The 20,808-nt window shown below is 43.9% G+C and overlaps 1 protein-coding gene across 1 annotated transcript in view; it reads right to left on the reverse strand.

Moving 5' to 3' along the window:
- Prim2 (DNA primase subunit 2) overlaps positions 1–13,537 on the reverse strand; it is a 44,354-nt gene extending 30,817 nt beyond the window's left edge. The window contains exons 1-7 of the mRNA XM_050176278.3: positions 12,196–13,537; positions 11,980–12,095; positions 10,696–10,775; positions 4,846–4,966; positions 4,635–4,730; positions 3,095–3,373; positions 158–340 (exon numbers count right to left, since the gene is read on the reverse strand). Of these exons, the coding sequence (XP_050032235.1) occupies positions 158–340; positions 3,095–3,373; positions 4,635–4,730; positions 4,846–4,966; positions 10,696–10,775; positions 11,980–12,095; positions 12,196–12,355 (1,035 nt within the window). The 5' untranslated portion in view covers positions 12,356–13,537. The remainder of the gene's footprint in view (positions 1–157; positions 341–3,094; positions 3,374–4,634; positions 4,731–4,845; positions 4,967–10,695; positions 10,776–11,979; positions 12,096–12,195) is intronic.
- Between the last annotated feature and the right edge of the window lie 7,271 nt (positions 13,538–20,808).

A 20,808-nucleotide genomic window follows, 5' to 3' on the forward strand; every position in this document is an offset into this window, starting at 1 on the left:
ACGCTATTGGTGTGCACCTCCATGTTACCATGGTTATTGTAAGCATGCCTGTTTTTAACGAAATACCACTAGCAAGTAAATCCAGCTGTTGTCCCCATGTTTTATTGTATGCAACCTATCGTGAACATATTTATGACAGCAAAAATTAAATACTCACGTTCTCAATCCCAACGTGCTTGGAGAACTCCTCCCTCCAAAAACGCAAGGCATCCTGAAGGGCAAGGCCAATGCCTTTCAGGAACAGGCCATACTGCATGCGGGCTCCGTGCCGGAGATGATGGTTTGCCCGCAGCGCAGCGTGCATTGCTTTCATACACATCGGGAACGACTCCTTACACAGCTGCAAGCAAGAACAGAGAGCAAAGTGCTACCACATTTTTGCACGTACAACCAGGCTCCGTTCATCAACCCCATCCCGATCTGCAAACCTTGAAAAAGAAAACACAAAAAGGAAATTGCACTTATAATTCTTGCTACCAACTGCACATAACACAGTTTAGATGCTTACGGAAACAATGCAGCTCAATTTTCAGCACGAACTGAAGCTCCCAAAACAATCTAGTTCTCATATGTTCACTTATTGTCACGTTCCCTTTCGCATTTATTGAAATGCCGACCGGCTTCGTAGCAAGTTTCACCACCAAGTGCGGTGTTTACGGCTGCATGCAGTACGGTTGCACGTGAAGTCAACATTTTGCACACTCACTTTATACTTGAATTTCTGGCACTGCTTATATGTAAGAAAATACAGTACATTCAACGTTGATTTTTCGGACCTTCTAGGGAACGTAAAAACGTCCGAAAATTCAGGCAGTCCGAAAAAATGAATGCATGCAAAAAAATGCACCCTTTTTATTTTTTTCTCAGATCTAGAGGTAAAGGGCGAAGTAACAGGCTTCCGAAACCCTGCCACAGCATCAGTGAAGTGGCTATAAAAAGAGACATTCAAAAACTCTGTATGCAGCCGACTGCCGGTTTATTATGTACATGTGCATCGTCGGGCAGCCGGTGTTATTGCTGCAGTGGCTTGAAGAACTTGTTTATTGTTGTTTTGACGGCGTTCCGGTTGCATGCGATCATATTCGCCTCGATCTGAGCAAGGGTCATGTCAGCACTGTACACCGATGAAAGAGTCAACAGTGCTCGCGTCAACTCGGCGCTTGTAGGTGGCGCAGGCATTGGCTCCTCATTTTCAACATCGGATTCTGAACGCGACCTACTGTATAATACAGTAGGTCGTGCTTCTGAATCCCCCACAACCCGACGGACTATTTCCTCGTCAGTCAGTTCTGCACGGAAGTCGAGCTCGTTGTCAGCGTCAACAAACTGTTCAAAAGTTATTTCCGTGGGTATGGAAACCCCAGTAGAGCGTAGGTCGTTGATCACGTCGTCCGACGGTACTGCTTTCCGCGCTTCGATGCCATCGGCGAGGACGACGAAGACGGAGTGGGTGCCATCGAAAGCAAGCGAAATCCTCAAGTTGCGAACAGTGGAGTTCGCTGACGAGCGTCGAAGCACCTAGGCCTAGCGTTGCAGAGCACACTTGACACAACAGACAACCACACACCACGCTAGCCAAAACGTGGGCTGCGCAAACAAACAAACAAAATGGCGCCGCTCCGGAAACTCCGCCGGAGGCGGAAGTGCGGCGATGAACATAGCCAGCGTGGCCAGACCAAATCGGTGTGTGACGACTAGATTCGGCTAGTTGTGGTTCAAAGCGGTGATATGCTTCAGCTGCAAGTGGATTTCCTTTTCAAGGGCGCTGCGCGAGGAGCCAAAAGACCTTCCGTCCGTCAAAATGTCCGGAAAATTGGACGGCGGGGGGTTCGAGCGTCCGAAACTTCAGATGTCCTTATACATTGATTCTGTGGGGCTCGTGGCGGTGCCGCGAAGACGTCCGAAATATCAGGCATGTCCGAAAATTTGGGCGTCCGAAAATTCAGTCGTTGACTGTATTTACATAAATGCACCATGCATGAGTGTTGTGCATACATTTGAACTAGTAGGTGATGCTCTGCTAATCTATTACAATAGCAAACACACTAATGGTCAATTCTGCTGGCACACACACACACACACACACACAAAAAAAAAAGAAGATCTATGCAAGCTCTCAGTAAGCACGCAATCAAAACAGTGTTAGGTGTTAAGTGCGAACACCCTAAAGGCACCTGAGAATTTTCCAACAATGCCTTTAGCTTATGCAAGGATCTACACAGAGATCTCCTTAGTTTAAATGAACACAGGAATTTTCAGAAATTTTGCTGTCTGTTAATTGAGACATAGAAATAAGAAGTGTCTGTGGTGGTGGATCCAGGACATCACTTCAACCTCCGGCATCACATACGTGAATTTGGGAGCAGGCAACTGGCTAATAAACCGGTAATGCTACTTCAGGGCATTAAGGCTGACGAATTTAATACAGTAGCATGCTCACTATGCAATGAGTGAGCAAGAACAAAAGCAACCAATGGGCTCAACTTTTGTAAGTTCAACACCGTGAAGCAAACACACAATGAAGCCAAGGAATAGGGAAGACTGACTGTCCTTTTCAATTAAAATGCAGAAGTAATAAGCGTAAATAAAGAACTTCTCACAGGCAGGAGCAAAGGCCCCATCTTCCGCATTACATCGGCAGTGCTCTACCATAGAAATACCGCGGTCACTGCTCCACTATTCGTTTTCTAGGGTGTTTGTGTATGTATCTACAAAGGATTCATTGCTTGTCTGCTTGATGTGATCACAACCTTTGTGATTCTTTACTGTTATATCAGTAAGGTTTTGTTTCTTGTGTGCCACCTTATAGTAATTCAGCGTCTGTCTAGTCTTGGCTTCACCTAACTCTACTACCACCACGTAATTTAACCAGGGGCTGTCTATAAGCCTAACTCTGCCAAAAAATAAGAAGTCCTTTTTTTCCCTGTCTCTCAATATGCATCTCCATGGAATGAAAATAGGCATTGATTTCATTTGATAAGATGTGTTTTGCTTTTCCAACCTCGCTCCAATAATTCGCGATAGTACTGTAAGGTGTCCCAGCCTTGAAGCCAGGATTACGCAGTCGGTGAAAGGCCAAGTACATGGTACGCACCTGGTCAATCATTTCGGGGCTGACAGAGTCCGTAGGCCGTGAAGCGTCAAACCCGCTGCCAGCATCAAAGTTGGCCAGGGCACGCAAGACGGGCACGATGCGTTCGTCTTCTTCGAGGCGATGGAAGATACGCGTTGTCTGCGCCAGCATGTGCGACAGATGTGCCCGGTACTGCGACTCAACCAGCGTGATGAGGTACTCGCTCGGCACGTACGCCTCGCCGTGACGCAGGTAGACAGTTCGGTCTGACACCAGAGGAAGCACGTCGAGGAAGGATACCTGCATTGCAGAAAATGGTTAGGGCGCTTGCCTGGTACTGCAATTACTGTCCTTGCGTGCCCCACGCTTTCCTTTTTCCTCAGCTTGTATCCTCACCCACTTCGATGGCTTGTTGGCCATGGCACTGCAACTGTTAGGACGAGATTCTGGGTTCGATTACTAGCCGGAGTGGCCCCATTCCAAAAGTGGTGCAAAGTAAAAGTTGTGTACTTCCATTTAAGCTCAAATCAAAGAACCCCAGATGGTCAAGATTACCACACAGCCCCCCAATAAGACATCTTTCATAGCCAGTGTATCGATTCTGGATCCAATGAATCAATAGATTTCATTTTATCCATTTCATCATTTAAGATTTAGTTGAGAGTTAGCGCTCATCTTGACTTCTATTCTGTGTGCCTGTGTCACTTTGTCCTACAAATCAAGAATATGTTACCGTACCAACTTGCCCAACTTTGTGTCCTTATGCATTAGATAAGCTGTTCTCCTGCATGAAAGTATTTCTAATAGGGTAGAAAATGTTCTCCCACCTTTAAAAAAATCTGTGCAATGCAAGCCCTTCGCTGACTTTTGAATGTAAGTGCCTGATTGGTTATGAGCCATTAATGCAGAAAAGCCTTTTCCAAAAGTTAGGCATTCCAGGCAGCGCCAACAAAAATAAAAGCTGAAACCAAAAGCAGGAACTTTGGCTGTGACACAAGTGACAGCACATCAAGTGGAAACATTAGTGAGTGGCTATAAATGAATGTGTCAATGATGATGTTTATCAAGACCAATCTCTTGTTTCTTTCTTATGCCTGAAATGGCTTTAAATCACCTAAAATTTACTTTATGCATATAAAAGCAGCTCACTTCTTGCAACAATGTTTCACCTGTTTCAAATCTGAAAACTTTTTCTTGTGTGGTTCGTCAAGGCCAAGAAGGAAAACGGGATCGGAAGGAGGTTGAGGGTTTGTTTACATTTAGGTAAATATAATCGCTTTGGCAGCACGTGTCATGCTGCTTTGGTAAAATACGAATTGCTAAACTGAACTTGATGACTCTCTTAACCATCGTACCAATAATGTCCAAGTGCTTGCTGCTGTTCAACTGCAGCTGGCAAAAAATCTGAGCAAGCTATTTCAATGTTCATGACTTCCTTCTTCGATCGTGTGATGCTCTTTCTTTAGGGGTTCTTCTTTTTTTTAGTATTGTCCATGTCAAAACTACCTTTAATTTTGAGACAATGCACTGCTGGTTCGCAACTAAAGATGATTCGTCATACCTTGTAAACATCCATGGAATCCAGCTTTGCAGCTGTCATATCAGGTGATGCAGCAACTATCTCTTGAAAATACTTTGCTTTCTCATCTGCAGAGATCTGCAAAAGTCGGCACACACATCATAATTACTGACGCCAAACAAAGCTTAATAGCAGTGCAGAATAAAAATACAAAATAAAGGAGCAATATAAATCCATAAAAAACTAAACGCACTGGTGTGAACTCCATGTTGGTGTCCTTGAGGAAAGCCTGGATGCCAGCTGCACTCTCGTTTTGGAATCGAAACCGAAAAAGGTCCATCTCTTGGCTCGTAAACCAACGCCGTTGTGCAGGTCTACAAGAAAAGTGATCCGCTGTAAAACAGTGCTTATTTGGGCTGCTCAGAACATATACGAACATGAGGAACAGTGAAAAGATGGGAACAATGACATAGCTTTAAGCACAATAAATCATGGTTAACAGTCAGCACTTTGTTTATCCTCCTCCTTTGTTTTGTCCCTGCACTGTTTCCATATGTTCAAGAAAAGAGTAGCTGAAAAGAAACAGCAGATACTTGCTGACATCCCATTACGGCTCAGTGTTCTTTTTCTTTAAGCTATGACTTTTGTCAGCTGAGAGATGACAGTTCACTATCAGCCGACCCTCAATCAATGTTAATTCAATATATTAGCAGACACAATGAGATTTTTTTTGGGGTATCCCTTAGTATTCCCGTTATGCGAACATTTTCAAAGCAGCATGCTCTAATGACCGCCCAGTGCAGCCAAAGTTGACACAACTGTTGGATGGTTACCCAGAAGCGATAAACCATAATCAATCGCAGAGTTTCAGTTCACTGGCAATAACCTCGTTCAAAAACTTGGAAAATCTCCTGCACATTCCTAGTCCCATACGGGCAAAGGGAAGTGTATCACAGATCTTTGTAGCACAGAGGCAAAGAAGCAGATTGAATGAAGCAAATGCAAAATGTGCACTGTCAAGGTCCACAATCGTCATAGGCAGTTGTCTATATTCCCTCTGCAATAATACCAGGGATGGAAACCGCTAAGGAAGTTTTGAAGCAGCTCTGGGAGCAGCAAATTTGACACTTCGGAGCAGGTTTGGAACATGAATTGTCCATTCTGGAGCAGCTTGATAAATGTCAGTATTAGTGAAATACAAGCATATGAAGAAAAGATGTTCTTTATTTGACGTCGCAGAATACTATTACGTTACAGAAGATCAGTTCAGAAGAAGACCGCAAGGCGAGCAAAATTCATGACAGGGAAAGGTTGTCCTCCACCCAACAGTAGCCTGAAGTTACAATGGAAACCCATACAGGTTCCTCAGAAACCACCATTAAATTGCGCACTGGTTGTGCCTGGTAAATATGGCCAAGAAAAAATAAGCGAGGGCTTTCCATAAACAGCGCTCACCCTATGTTGGCAGTCCAGCGTTAATGCAAGTTTTTTTTTTTTTCTATCGTGAACAAGCACCTAATATTTCATTCTAATGAACTAACATTTATTACCTTACTTATTCAATAAGGTGTGAATGCAAAGGTTGTGGAATACGTAGAGAAATGACTATTACAGCGTGTATAGTGACCTAGGTCTTGTTTGATCCTTCTTTCCGAAAAAAAAGAAAGAGCCTGCAAAATTTAAAATATCAAAGCGATACCGGATCCCCGCACCAGCAATATAAGTGGCCTCAGACGTAAACATCGTCTTCAGTGCATCATGCATATCATAAGCGTGCAAACCCAGACCACGGTCTTATAATGGCATAGAAAGCGAACTGTTACAAGAGCATGCTACTTCACTTTTGATAGGGACTGAAGATACACGCCAAAAACTGCTGATGCAACTCTAACGTGCTGAGAAAAAAAAGCGCAGCTGCTCGTTTTCAATGCCCCTATTTGACGAGGTTTATGCAAAGATTGATGCAATCTTTGGTGTGCAGTGGGTTTTTACTTATTCATTTATTTCATGGGCTTTCTTTCTTGTTAAAAGAAGTCTTAACAAATGAAATTAAAATAAACTCTGGGGTGTTACACGTCAAAACCACGATATGACTATGAGGCATGCCGCAGTGGGGGACTTCGGGTTAAGTTTGACCACCTGGGGTTCTTTAACGTGCATTCAATGCACAGTACGCAGGTGTTTTTGCATTTTGCCCCAGTCGAAATGCGGCCGGGATCAGGATTTGATCCCGCAACCTCAGGCTTGGCAGCGCAACACCAAAACCACTATGCCACCACAGCGGGTGCTTCTCAAATCCTAGATTGTTTTAAATGCTGTTATCGGTCATTTGTAAACGTCATGCACAACTTTTTAATTCAATCAATCAATTACTTAATTTATAAGTTGAGCTAATTAAAAGTATTCGTGCACAATGAACGAGAAATATTCACAGTGGCCACCATGAACAACACCCATCAAGGTACACTGAACTCGGTTTGCGTAGTGCCCTCAGATAATTGTTAATTCTTGGCGACTTTCAGTTAAGATAACAGGATACCACAGAATACCACAGACGTAGTGGTCACTGCATGTTTACCAGTATTTCACATTGCTTGCCAGGAAAAAGGTCCAAGATATTTTTGAAGATAGTAAAGGGATAAACATGTTTGCTTACTGACTTTCTAGTTCGCGTCGTCGTCCAATATATTGAATAAGCATGGTTATTTGGGCTTATTTGTGGTTCTGCCACAGGCTCCATAAAGCTAGTGTACGATGGCAACTGATATTTTCTTCACCGAACAATGGTTCATGAAAATTTTTTGACTTGATCTGCGCAAGTGGCGTAGTGAATATCGTTGACATGAACGCAATCTTGAAGGTTTGCGGTTTCGCCGAACGTTTGATCATGATCACAATTTCGCCATTAAGGATGACTAAATATGAAACTTTACATCCTTGGCTTACTTTTTGCGGCAGCAGGAACCTTATTTTGTGTGGTGTGGCCGGGCAGAAAATAGCGTAGCCCGAGTGCCAAATATGAATGATGATTGCAGTTGTCATTGGATAATTGTTACCAAGAAGTTTTGTGAAAGCAAGCAGGTCGTTTGTCAGCGTGCTACCCTATCAACCTGGTAACCGTATGTGGTGCACGTGCAAAATAGATTTACAACGTCCCATGAACAACATTCACCAATTTATCGACTCAGATGTACCAACAGGACGCAAAATCAAGCGCTAAAATTCATAACGAAACTGATAAGCTATACGATGAGCAGACTACAACCTTATTCATTCAGTGCTGCTTTCCTTCCCGACCGGCCTATGATATGAACGCAAACATGCAACACTTTTATAAAATATTCAAAAGGCATTGTATAGCATAAATATTTTTCATTTTCTTGCGGCCTAGCTACAGTTGTGCCACCAAATGTGCCCACACTCCAAGGACGCCAACGCTGAAACAGATTACTTAGGCTTGAGATTGCCGGGTTAAGCGCTAGCCAAAGCAAGTCTACGGCTGTGTGCTTTTCACTAGACATGCACATCCTGCTAAATTTGGTAGCTTGATTTGAAAGTAGTGTTTTGGCACAGGTTGGCACAGCTTGATGGTTTGGTGCAAGTTGGCACAATTGGCGCAGCACTCCCATCCCTGTGATACCCTTGCCTTGCATCAGCTGACACTCTTTAAGCCGGCAAACTTTCCAATTCCATCAGAGCATATAGTTCTCTGCTGTCCCCAAATACGCTTCCTTTCCCTTGGTGCCCATTCTGTAAATGTATTAGGCCAGCGGTCATCTATCCTATGCACTACATGGCCCGCCCAACTCCAATTCATGGAACAACTGGCCCAGCCCCTTTCAGCTATCAGCTACCCCCATTTCCTCACAAACCTATACTGCCCTCTTCTGACCTCTTAATGTTATGCCTACCATCTCCAGCTCCATTACTCATTGCATGGCCCTTGAGACACATAGCATACAACTAGTCATTTGAAAGCTTTCCAGCAGCACTTCAGAGGTCGTGTAAGCCAGAAGTAACGAAGCCTTAGTGTGAGCCTTTGCGGTGATGATGCCCAATTCTCGCCTTTTCTTCCTGCTTGTTCTCAGAATAGTTTCAAAGCTGTTTTGCACAACCTTAGTAGCACTGCCATAACACTTTGTAATGGCCAGACATATATTCCATTAATTTTTTTCTTTAATTTTGTACATTCTTTTAGTCTTTTTTTTCCCTTAAACTTTGCCGATTGGACAATCAATATTGAGATAAGCTGGTCAGGAAATGAACGACTAAATGTGAAAGCTGGCACAAAATGTAAGGAAGGCTGACAATGACAAAAATTGGTAACTGCATGTGCGGGCAGTGATTTAAGAAAAAAATTCGGGCAGCAAAATAAAAGGTACCACAATAAAATTCCTGGTGGCATTACAGACCAATATGTTCGAGAAAAAATGCATTATTGATAAAGCACTTATTTATTTCAGTTACCGAATATTGCAGACCAGAATGCCCAAGCAGAAGGGACAAGAATTCAATTAATGGGAACAGTTTCAACATTTCAGAATGTTGAAATTCAAAAGCACTCAATACAGCATAATAAAAGTGCTAGAATCAATGTAATGTTTATAAAAGAAAAGAGTTAAGGAAGCATAAAAGTGAGGTAGCACAGGCGCTTATTTCTTGTACAGATCGAAGGCAATGTTCAAAAGCTTTATTTTCTTCCCTCTTAACAGCATTTGTTGTATCGCCAGTTCTATGGAGATCTTGACCATCAACCTTTTATACAAACTCGTTAACATTAACAGTGTCCCATTTGACCAGAGAATAGCACCTGCACTGATTTATGCATCGAACCAGTGCTTAAAGGTACGCTTGTGGCTTTACGCTACAAGGAAATTGACGGGCACATAGGAAGCCTTCCTTTACGGAAAATGTGCCGCTATTCTGAAGTTCTGAAAAGTTCCGAAGTCCAGCAGTTCTGTCTTTTGTCTCTGTCTACGTGCACAGTCATTTCCGCTAGGGAAAAAAATGCGTCCTTTGAGCACAAACTAACAAGCAAGCCCTTACTTCAAGCAAAATGTTCCAGTCAGCAACTGCACAGGAACAGAAGGAGTACTTGAGCAGGTTTGTCCTTGCAAAATTTACGTTTTAATAAAAGTGAATGTGGGCAACAGGTTTGCTGGGCTGAAAGTGGTGGAACATATGGGCAGCATCACGTGTAGGCTTCTGGTTCACTAATAAATATAAGTGTCTCAGTTGATTGAATTTGTCGTGTTTGCAAAGTCCCGATTCCATTATTTCTATTTTTAAAGAACAGTGAAACAAACGTGTTGCAGGCATACTTAACCAACATCAAGCAGACTGCTCCACTTCTGAATTTTTTTTAGTAGTGTTGATATATGTTTTAGTATGCAGGCGTCAAAATGCACTTGCATAAGTAATCTTGTGACTTCATATAGTATCGCTCCCACTGTATTCTAATTATGCAATAAGCATGCACTCCACTTCCTGCAAAGTAACCTATGTGCTTATTCCAATTTTTAAAAGAGTGAAGTCCCACTTACAATAGCTGCTTATGCTAATATTTGACAGGAAGATAAAACTTCTCAGTTTGCAGTATTCAAAAAGAAATTTGCTGTAATTAGTTGCCTGGTTTGTCAGGAAAAAATGAGAAATCACTACCACATGCACATTCAGAGTGAACTACTCCACATGTGTTGACTGGTTTCACTGCCTGTCAGCAGCTAAAAGAAAAAGGTGTGGGTCAGTAATGGCAGGATGGTCCATAAACTAATCTACTTTGTGCTTAGTTCATGCTTGTACCGTCATACTACTGTTGGCTGACGGACCATTTTCTTTCTTTAGTAAGATACTTTCTTTCCATCATGCAACATTGTTTAATAATTTTACTCTAAGCAAGACAACCAGAAAAATTTCTGCTTCTTCATCATCTATTCATCCAGCCATCAATTTCGGAATGTAATCTATAACATCTAAAAGATTCTACAAGGCCCTTCAATTTCAATGACATGAATGTTGCTTTGAAAAACTCTTTAATTTAAATTACATCAATGCTCCCACAGTGACAATAAAAAATAAACGCAGCAGAAACAACTTGGCTCACGTTTCACAGAAGGCAAGCATAAGGATGAAGAAAGACAAGTTGTCCTTGCGTACAATAGCAGCACCGTTGTCGTCGGTTATCTGGCAAAGGACAAGAGGCAGCCGGTTAACTGTTAAAACTTATATAAACAGGCAGAAGGAAGAAACACCTAGCACCTTCTAATTAACCACTTTGGGTACAATTTTTTTGTCGAAATTATAACTTCTTAAGCATTTATCACATAAAAAAAAAAAACTGGCCAAACTGTTTGACGTTTGTTGTGATGAAAACAGGCAAGTGAAGCATGCACCAATACGACATTTGCTTTATGTTGTCTTATCAAATAAACAGCGCGATTGAGAGACGAGGAGGCAAACAAGGCAAATATGAATGTCTTTCACTGCGCTGCATTTATCCCATTTCTGTCATTTTCAATCTCATATAATACAGAAACCAAGAAGAAAGTTTTACGTTTTTATTCAAACTTCTTTAGGTGCAACAATTCCCTCTGCAAAATGTTTCAGATATTGGACCATTGTTCATGGTATCTTCCTTTCCCTTCTATTTACCCCCTCTATTATAGGCCTCCGAGTCAGTCCTTTTCAATGTTAAGATTTATCTATCAATCAATCAACTGGAACAGATGGGCTATTGCAGCGTGCTTCCAAAACACTCAGCCATTTCAGGGCCTCGCTTAGAAAACTCGAAAAGTATAGATATATAAATACTGAAAGGTTTGAGCCAACTACAAAGCACATACTAGTCACTCTGCAATATTCGTTCGATTATCGGCTAACCAAAGCGTGATGCAAGCCAATAACAGCGCTAAGAAGCCTTTGTTCCACTACAATCTTCTAAAGCACTTGGCGCAAATCAGCCAATTTTGCAGTGCATGTATAATTCGAAACGTCTTCAGGCGAATGAAACATGTTTTAATGTCGTCATTTTTGTAAGTTCTTCCGTTTGTGGGGCGGTGTACCGGCGTTCGCAGCTGGAGGGGTCAATTGGAAACTATGCAAGTGCATATGGTTGGAAAATTAAGGTACACATGCAGTAAATTAAAGTTACGCGAGCCGATTAGTCGTAATCGATCAGCCAGTATTTTACGGCGAAATTGATTGCACTCACACTTTGTTGGGAATGCAGTTTTCGGCTGCGCGTCGGAGTCACGACACGGCTAGATCCCACATAGTTCTCATATACGGGCCACGGCACACGTCAAACAGTAGCGAGTATCGATTGCAAGGCACGCACTACAGTTATGATAACAACATCCACCGGTAGTGTGGGATTGCAGAACCTCACCCGACTAACGAAGGCTTTCAGTTTCTGCTTTCGGAGGTCGTCCATCACGGCGCTGGCGTAGTCCTGAGAGCGCTTGTTGTTGAACTTGGCTTCGGCGACCTCGAAAACTTTCAGCACTGAGCGGGAAACACCGCGACATGGCGATCAGGCACGAAGTCGTAGTCTCGCGAATGAAAACAGATTCAGAAAACGCTCAATGAAAGCGTATATCGTTACCCTTCAGTCTTTCGAGGGCGACCTCTTCGAAGTCGCTCAGCGGTATGTTGTCGGTAGGAGGAATATTGTAGAAGTGCAAAAGCGTCTTCCGGCCAGCGTATTCGGCCAGGGGATCGCCGACTGCGACGTGCCGTCGTCTCTTGTGGCCTGCAAACTGCATTTCGAGGCACTAAACGTCGTAAAGCAAACAGCAGACTACAACGACACGCACAACATGCAACCGCACGAAGAATAACGCGCGAAGCTTTTCCCGCAAAAACTTGGGCTACACTGGTCTGTTTCAGCACAGTGAATTTTAATCTTTTTAAAATGGCGCTGTATGTCAGACATAAAATTTCCAAGAGTTTATCTTTCGTTTATTCTTTCTGCCCTTACTAACTCTGTCATAGCTCAAATTTTTTTTATGTCTGTGCACTGCGCTAATTTTGTCTATCTGAGGACAAATGGCTTCATTACGCTTTTTTTTTATAATCTCGGAGGCTATGCAAATCTTGATGCAGACCGTGTTATGAAGATGAACAGCGCTTTATAAAATATGCGTAAAGTTGAAGTTGAATATTAATACATTATTTTTATTCATTATTATACTCGCATATTATTTCTGCTTTCTATAATATGTGGTGTCCAAACCTACGCCCCAGCGACGGCCCACACTGAACTTAGATCTCAAAGGCTACGCTTTTGCCAACTGCATGAGGCGAAAGCTATTGCCGGAGCCTGAGACACGTCGCGAACGTCAGGTTTTGGAGACTACCTATTCTGCGAGAAAGCCCTTTCTTTGGCTTTTTGTGGATCTTTGTGAAACTTTCCCAGTTTTGTATTAACCACATCAGCGACGTGGGGACGGGCGTCGTTGTCGAACAAGATGACCGCATTCGTCAATTTTCCACGTCGTTTGTTCTTGATTGCGACACGCAGCCGCTCCGGCGTCTCACAATATCGGAAACAATCGATAGTCTCTCAAATTTTAGCAAATTCCATTAGTAATAACCCCAGACGACCGGAAAAAAAGTCAACAACACCTTTCCGGCGGAAATGCCGGCTTTTGCGTTCTTTGCATGGGGGTGGTAAATTCGAATGTTTCCACTGTAAGCTTTGCCGTCGTGTTTCAGGCTCGTAGTAGTGGTACCATGGTTCGTCCCCGATCACAATTGCAGACAAGAAGTCGTCACCCTCATTGTGATACTGGATGAGATAAGTCTAGGCAGCGCCGAACTTCTCCGTTTTCTGGCGGCAGCTCAAAATCGTGGGCATCCGTTGCGCACACAAGAGCCAATAACCAAGATGGTAATGAATTATGGTGTGACCCGAACCATGTCTGATGTTCACATTTTATACGAAACATGAGGGCGACGGCGACGGCAGTAATGTGCCTGGAATGTTCATATAGTTGCTATCGCAATAGTATAATAAGAGTATCCGGCAACTGAAGCGTTCCGGGCCCAATACTTTCCGCAAAAGAAGAAGCAACAAAATTGAACTTTCACCATGCGACAATTCGCTGCGCCGCAACAATGTATTTTTCTTTTCTTTCTGTGGGGCGGAGGCACCGAAACGAAAAAAAAAAAAAAAAACGCGTAGGAAACTATGTTGGCCACAATCGAATGCCTACTTTGGGCACCTAATGTGGCTACGGAAGGAATATCGAAGACAACATGAGACGCTTGGTCCAGTGAGAACCATACGCATAATGCTCGGTATCCTATACACCGGCGAGACAAGACTTTCCGGAGAGGTTCCACTCAAGTGAACGCGCTGCAATCCGTCGAGTCCCCAAAGTGATGGCGGCGGGCGACCATTGTTTCTTTTTCTCGTCTGCTAGCCAGAGAGCGTCCGAAATTCTTTCAGGCGAAAATCCATTCGGCCAGAGCAAACCGAACGCGCACCGAAGTGCCCCACGCGGTGGTTGGGGCAACATGAGAAAAACGTATACGCTCTGGCTGGCTCTGGCAGCCCGCGGGTAGGGCAGCGAGAAAAAAAAAAAAAAAAAAAGAAGAGATTGAAAAGAGGTTCAATGTGTCCTCGCGAATAAATGTCAATGTAGAAAAAATAAATAAAAACATCGTTACCGTGGCTGGCTTCAGTGTCTTGACATGGATGTTTTGGCGTAGGTTAAAAAAAACATTGATATTTTTTATGTGACATGACGACACAAATGAACCACCTCAACGCTTCGTCTCATTGGACCTCGCTGCGTGCTTTGTCAACTTGTCTGCTAGTGCGTTGATTTGGCTTGTCTCGTTGTATGTTCCGTTGTAAGACTTAAGAAAAGTCAATGGACCTTTGGCGTCAAACGTTTATAACAACATTAAACCCACAAAGTTGCGAGACTGAAAATCTAAAGCACAACTTTGGAAATGTCAGTGCACCTTTCACATCAAGAGTTTATAAGATTTATACCCACAAAGTTTCGGAATTGACATCCACGCGCTCCATAGACTCCGCGGCCTCAGCGAGATGCCGCGGCGAGCCCGCTGGCCATCAAAACGCCCTTGAAACTTTGTGCTCGGATCAGGCTCCTTACGATATGCGAGTCCCGGTGCATGGGCGTTGCCGCGAAATCCAGCCAGAATTCGCTATCTTCGCGGTTAAGTGTCTTTTCGAGCGTCAAAAAGACATTCTAGACAATATCCAGAATGATTTCCGCCGCCGGGGGTTGTTTTGGTCGGCGGTGCATGGACAGCGCGAAAAAATTTCGGGGGGATGGGGGGGCTGAAGCCCCATAAAGCCCCATGTATGTACATATATATATATATATATATATATATATATATATATATATATATATATGTTTGAACAAGTTGTTAGAAGTCTGCCTATGTTACATAACGCGTAGTGCAAATAGAGACGACGAACAGAACAAACGCACGTTGTATAAACGCACCCTGTTGTATATTTAAACGGCGTTTCTACGTTATATTGGGGGCGAGGACTTACGGAGTCGCCGTCTGTCGGAAGCGCTTCCCTTGCGTAGTATGAGGGACCACGCGGCAGCCCTTCTGGACATTTATGTAGGTACTCTCAAAACTAGGGAAGTTTTTGACTGTCGACATAATAATCTTGGGCAAACTGAAAGCACAGAATCGTTTACAGACGCTATCTTTACCGAATATGTACAGTGAGCGCCACTGCGCGCAGTCGCCTCGATGGAGTCTCCCAAACAGGCCTCTTGCGTGAAAGGTAGGCAGACGCTGAGAGTAAACTATGTGAAATATGTTCTTATAGTGGGCTGTCTGTGTAACCAAACGGGGCATAACAGAATGGAGCCTCAATGGCACATTCGCGTTTTCCACTATTGTCTTCTTGTCTGGGGCACAGCACCTAAAACAAGCATAGAAAACATACATTCATTACAGAAGAAATTTTTGCGCCTAATAGATAATGCACCATACCTTAGCCACACTGACACATTGTTTAGAAAACATCAACTGCTTACACTGTGGAATGTTATAAACAAAAAGATAGCGTTAGCTAGATACCCACAAATGCATTACGATCCTACGGCTTCTTTTTTCATCAGTATCTAACGAAAATACACACCTACAACACCGGCACATATGTGACAATAAGGAAAAAATGCGTACGAACTGCGGCACCCAGAAACTTAGCTACAGAATTTCCAGTTTTTTAAACGATCACCATCCTGCTGTAAACATTATCCATGAAAGTAAATCATTCAAAGCTTTCAAAAATAACATCACTATGTATCTATTGTCACTGCAGGCATGACCACTCCTTTTTTTTTCTGTGGTTTCTTACAGCATTTTCCCAATTGTACATAAATGTTCAATATCAAATAACTCCCGTTTCAATGTTAACCAACCACTATGTATCTCCATCTCGTTGAGTGTTTATTTTTATGCGCTGAATGTCTTGTGCTCTCGAATGGGAGCAAAAAGGGCGCAGACTCCTTGTCAAGCATCCACTTGCCTTTTGTGCTGCGTCCTAGGCAACTGTACCATACGTTGTCTGAATAAACTCTTTGACTCTTTGACTCTCAATGCAGCGATCGCACGCGTTCGCAGCGACCGACTGCGCGTCTGCACACATGTCCGATCACAATGTTTTGCTTTCGCTGTGAGCGCGGTTTCGCACCGTGCCGTGAGCTTCAGGCCGCAGCATATGAGCATTTGACAGTACACTGCAACCATTGCTGGGTGGACGCTATCAGAACGGTTCAAAAATAATTTCGTTATAGAGACTTCGACGCCTACGGCGACTGTGATGTGCCGTCGCGACGATTCAATCTTTTTTTGTCTTCTAAATTCTTGGACATTTCAATATTAGTTCTCAAGTTGCGTCGCACTGTATGTTTACCGGTCTGCTCAGCATGCGATTTCCCTCTGCTTCTTTTTCGTAATCCAGTGCATTAATTCATGACACAAACATGACCATATGCCATGCATTTTTTAATGTGCGTCTTACCGCTCCCGTTCCGTTCCAGTGAACTTGCCAGTATCTAACATCAACAAGTTCATAGACCAAACCGTCATGACATTAGCCGGGCAGCGGGCGAGCGTCTCAGTGCGCATTTTCTGCTACTCACAAAACATCGCAGCCCCGGCGCCGTAGAAGAAGACTTCCTCGCGTCTGTGCTTGCTGCATACCCGAGTTGTAGCCGATGGCTGTCTGCCGGTTCTAAGTTTCACCAGCCAAGCTTCACGCAGCTCCTTGTCCTGCGGCTACGTGTGAATAAGGCTGACACCGGGCTCCGTTGCGTACGTCCGGCACTGCGGCACCGAGCAGTAGCCTACCATGCTTCGCGCCTCAAAGGCGGCCACTATATCTATTATAGTACTTTCATATGTCGTCAAGCAGACACCCAAGGCGGTAAAGCCTCACCGCTTAATCAGAACCGCAGCGCAGGTGGGACTTTATAAACTTTCGTTTTCAGCTCGCTTCGGCGCTTGCGAAGCAGCCGACGTAGCCGCTGTGTCCACGTGATTCCTCATGCACGTCACGCCGACGGTGGCGCCAGCTTTTCCACTGGTGGAGCTCGCCCCCAATATAGCACGAACATAAAACTGCGTATACACACGAATTTGGCTTGCCATTGTGATGTTCTAATTCTAGCGAATAACGGAAACGTGTGCATATATCACAACGACAGTGTTTAGACAACCCAAATTGTCGATATGCCAACGTAGTCCTCCCCAACTGTTCATGAGAACGAAAATGTTACAGTGGCCAGTTTGGTTGGCAACAAGATCGCTCAAATACCGAAGAAGATGAGTCCATGGTTTGCCAAACATCCAGGCACGTGCCAGAATACGCGTAGGACATCCCTTTATCACCGTAGTATACCTAAGAAGATACGCCAAAAGCCAACATGGCACTTAAGTCTGGAAAATATTATACATATTAAGAAAGAAGAACTGCCTGTCTGCTAGTTATCGAAATACTAAGCGTGTGATCCATATCTTTCTGACTCACTTGTTTTCCGGTATCGTTCGGCACTTGCCATATGCTCTGAGCTTGAGCAAGTCTTCCGTAAAGTATTCGACCTCGGACTCCAGCCTTCGAAAAACAGTCTGCTGTAGTTTTTCCAAAAAATATGATGTACTCAAACAGAGGCCCCCTCACGTGATTTTCCTTATGACCAGGGGCTCTGGATTCACACGAACATCGCTGAAAAATGCGGAGCGGATGGGTGGTGCGGTATCGTCATCAGGCTCACCCGCTTTCCTGGCGAAGCCCCGCCTTTCTTGCTTGCCAGATTTTTTGCTGTTTTTAGGTGTTTCGTCGCTGATGCACATAGTTTCAGCAGGATATGCACAAATCTGCCTTCGACTTACAAGCAGTCAGGTGAACCGCGAATGTTACGTTCCTGACAGCGAATTGCTAACATACAATCGGTTAAATCTGACATAGGGTCTGCGGCATCACCAACTACAAGAGCAAGTAATTCTATCAAATGGTCGTTCACAGGTTTATATCACTAGTAGCATGAAACTGTAAAACAATTAAATTATGGGATTTTACGTGCCAAAACCACTTTCTGATTATGAGGCACGCCGTAGTGGGGGAGTCCGGAAATTTCGACCACCTGGGGTTCTTTAACGTGCACCTAAATCTAAGTACACGAGTGTTTTCGCATTTGGCACTCATCGAAATGCGGCCGCAGTGGCCGGTATTCGATCACGCGACCTCGTGCTTAGCAGCCCAACAGAGCACGAAACTCTAAGCAATAACCTACACTATGGTGTACTGGGATAGGGCAGTGTGTCGTCCGGCGGCGAAAACGTGCCACTTTTTGCGATGACGGCCGGGCATGCTGGAGCTCGGATGGATGGATGGATGGATGGATGTTATGAGCGTCCCGTTTGGGACAGGGCGTTGGGTTGGTTGCGCCACCAAGTTCTTGCTATTATACTGCCTAATTTCCTACCTATAGGGCTAAACAAGAAAAAAAAACACCAATATGAACTCCCACAATAAAATTTTCTGACCACCTGTTACGAACTTTGCTTTTGTACGTCTACGTTTTCTGTCGTTTCCCTACTTTTCTTCCACCAATCTTCCAATCACCAATTTCTAATCTCTATTGCGGACATGTTTACTTTTGCCCTGCTTTCGCTGAACCCAAGGGTGTCAAGGAGGCCAGTGGTGCCTAAATCGAACACTGGGCAGATGTCTTCACATTCTAATAAAACATGCTCCGTCGTTTCCCAAGCTTTACCGCAGTAAGCACATGCTTGTTCTTCCTTCTTATATCTCGCTTTATAGGTGCATGTTCTAAGGCATCCCGATCTCGCTTCGGAGAGTAATGAGCTTCCCTTTGAGTTATCATAAATTGTTTCTTTCCTGATTCCGTTTCTTTCCTCTTAAGTAGTTACTCATGGCAGGTTTCTTTTCCATTGCTGCCACCCGTGTGATTATTTCTGCCTCTCTGACTACCCGCTTGGCGTTTTCTGTTGCTGTGTCGCCCACCCTACAGGCCGCATACTTGCTGGTAACCTTCCTAGTTCTTTTCTCCGCTGAATCAATGTTTTTCTTGTACAGATACCTAAACACTCTTCCAGCCCATTTACTTTCTTCCATATTCCTCAGTCGTTCTTCATATTCAATTTTACTGTGAGCTTCCCTCACTTTAAAGGTAGTCCCGCCCATATCACCCTGCACAGCTTCATTTGTAGTCTTCCCGTGAGCGCCCAATGCGAGGCGTCCCACTGACATTTGGTTCCCATCGAGTCCTGATTGTACCCCTGATTTCAAGCAAACAACCGCATTTCCAAAAGTAAGTCCGGGAACCATTACACCTTTCCACATACCCCGAAGCACCTCGTACCTATTGTATCCCCATAGCGCACTGTGCTTCATTATGGCTGCATTTCTCTTCCCCTTTACTGTTATTGTTTTTTCTTGTGTTTCCATATATATATTGCCACCCGCCGCGGTTGCTCAGTGGCTATGGTGTTGGGCTGCTGAGCACGAGGTCGCGGGATCGAATCCCGGCCACGGCGGCCGCATTTCGATGGGGGCGAAATGCGAAAACACCCGTGTATTTAGATTTAGGTGCACGTTAAAGAACCCCAGGTGGTCGAAATTTCCGGAGTCCTTCACTACGGCGTGCCTCATAATCAGAAAGTGGTTTTGGCACGTAAAACCCCCTATATTATTATTATATATATTGCCTTCGTTTATCCATATACCAAGGTATTTATATTCTCTTACCCGAGATATTTCCTGGCCCTGTATTGTCACTGTCTGCTCACTGTTTTATTGAATACCAGAACACCTGATTTTCTAACGCTAAATTTCAAACCTGAATTATCGCCTTCCTGTCCACAGATATTAGCCAGACGTTGAAAATCACTTTGCTTGTTAGCTAGCAACACAATGTCGTCCGCATAAAATAAACCTGGAAGCTGCTGCTCTACTACTGTACTCGCCTGATTGTATGAGAGATTAAACCCGGTATTGTCAGCTCCACCTCCTTTTCCATCTGGTTCTCTTTCATTCTCTTTTTTTCTTCGAATACAACCTCGTAATTGCCTTGGAAAGATTCGGCTGTTACTTTTCGGGTGTAATTTAAAGCCACTTCCCCTTCCAGTTTGTTTCCATCTTCGTCTAGGATATGCTGTTGTATTGCTGTTGACTTCCTGCCTAATTTTAGGTGGTTCCAAAATACTCTAGCTGCGGCCTTCTTTTCCTCACGTATTTCTGACAGCCAACGTTCACTTTCACCTTTTATCTTGGCTTGCACAAGTATTTGAACCAGATGCTTTTTCTCCCGGTACATTTCCCATTTACTGCTTACTTCATCCTGCGGCAATTGCGCCTTCTTTGCCTGCCTGTGCTCTCGGGATGCTCTCTGTCGTTCGGCGATCGCTTCTCGTATCTTCCTATTCCACCAGCTTATTGGTTTCTTTTTTCCTTTCCAACGAACATGTTCTTTCTCTTTCCGTATTTCTGTCGTTATTAGCACTTAGAAGCTCACTGTATTCCCACTCTTTACTTGGCCATCTGCCCTATTCTTCCTCGACTCTAGTGACTATATTTCTTATTTATTCAGTGTTCAAACTTGTACGGGCCATTTTGCACTCCTTGCTCTCTTTCCTAACTATATATCCCATTTTCAAAATGATGCGTTTATGTTCGCACCCTATATTG

This window comes from Dermacentor andersoni, chromosome 9 (assembly GCF_023375885.2).
Source record: "Dermacentor andersoni chromosome 9, qqDerAnde1_hic_scaffold, whole genome shotgun sequence".
NCBI lineage: Eukaryota > Metazoa > Arthropoda > Arachnida > Ixodida > Ixodidae > Dermacentor > Dermacentor andersoni.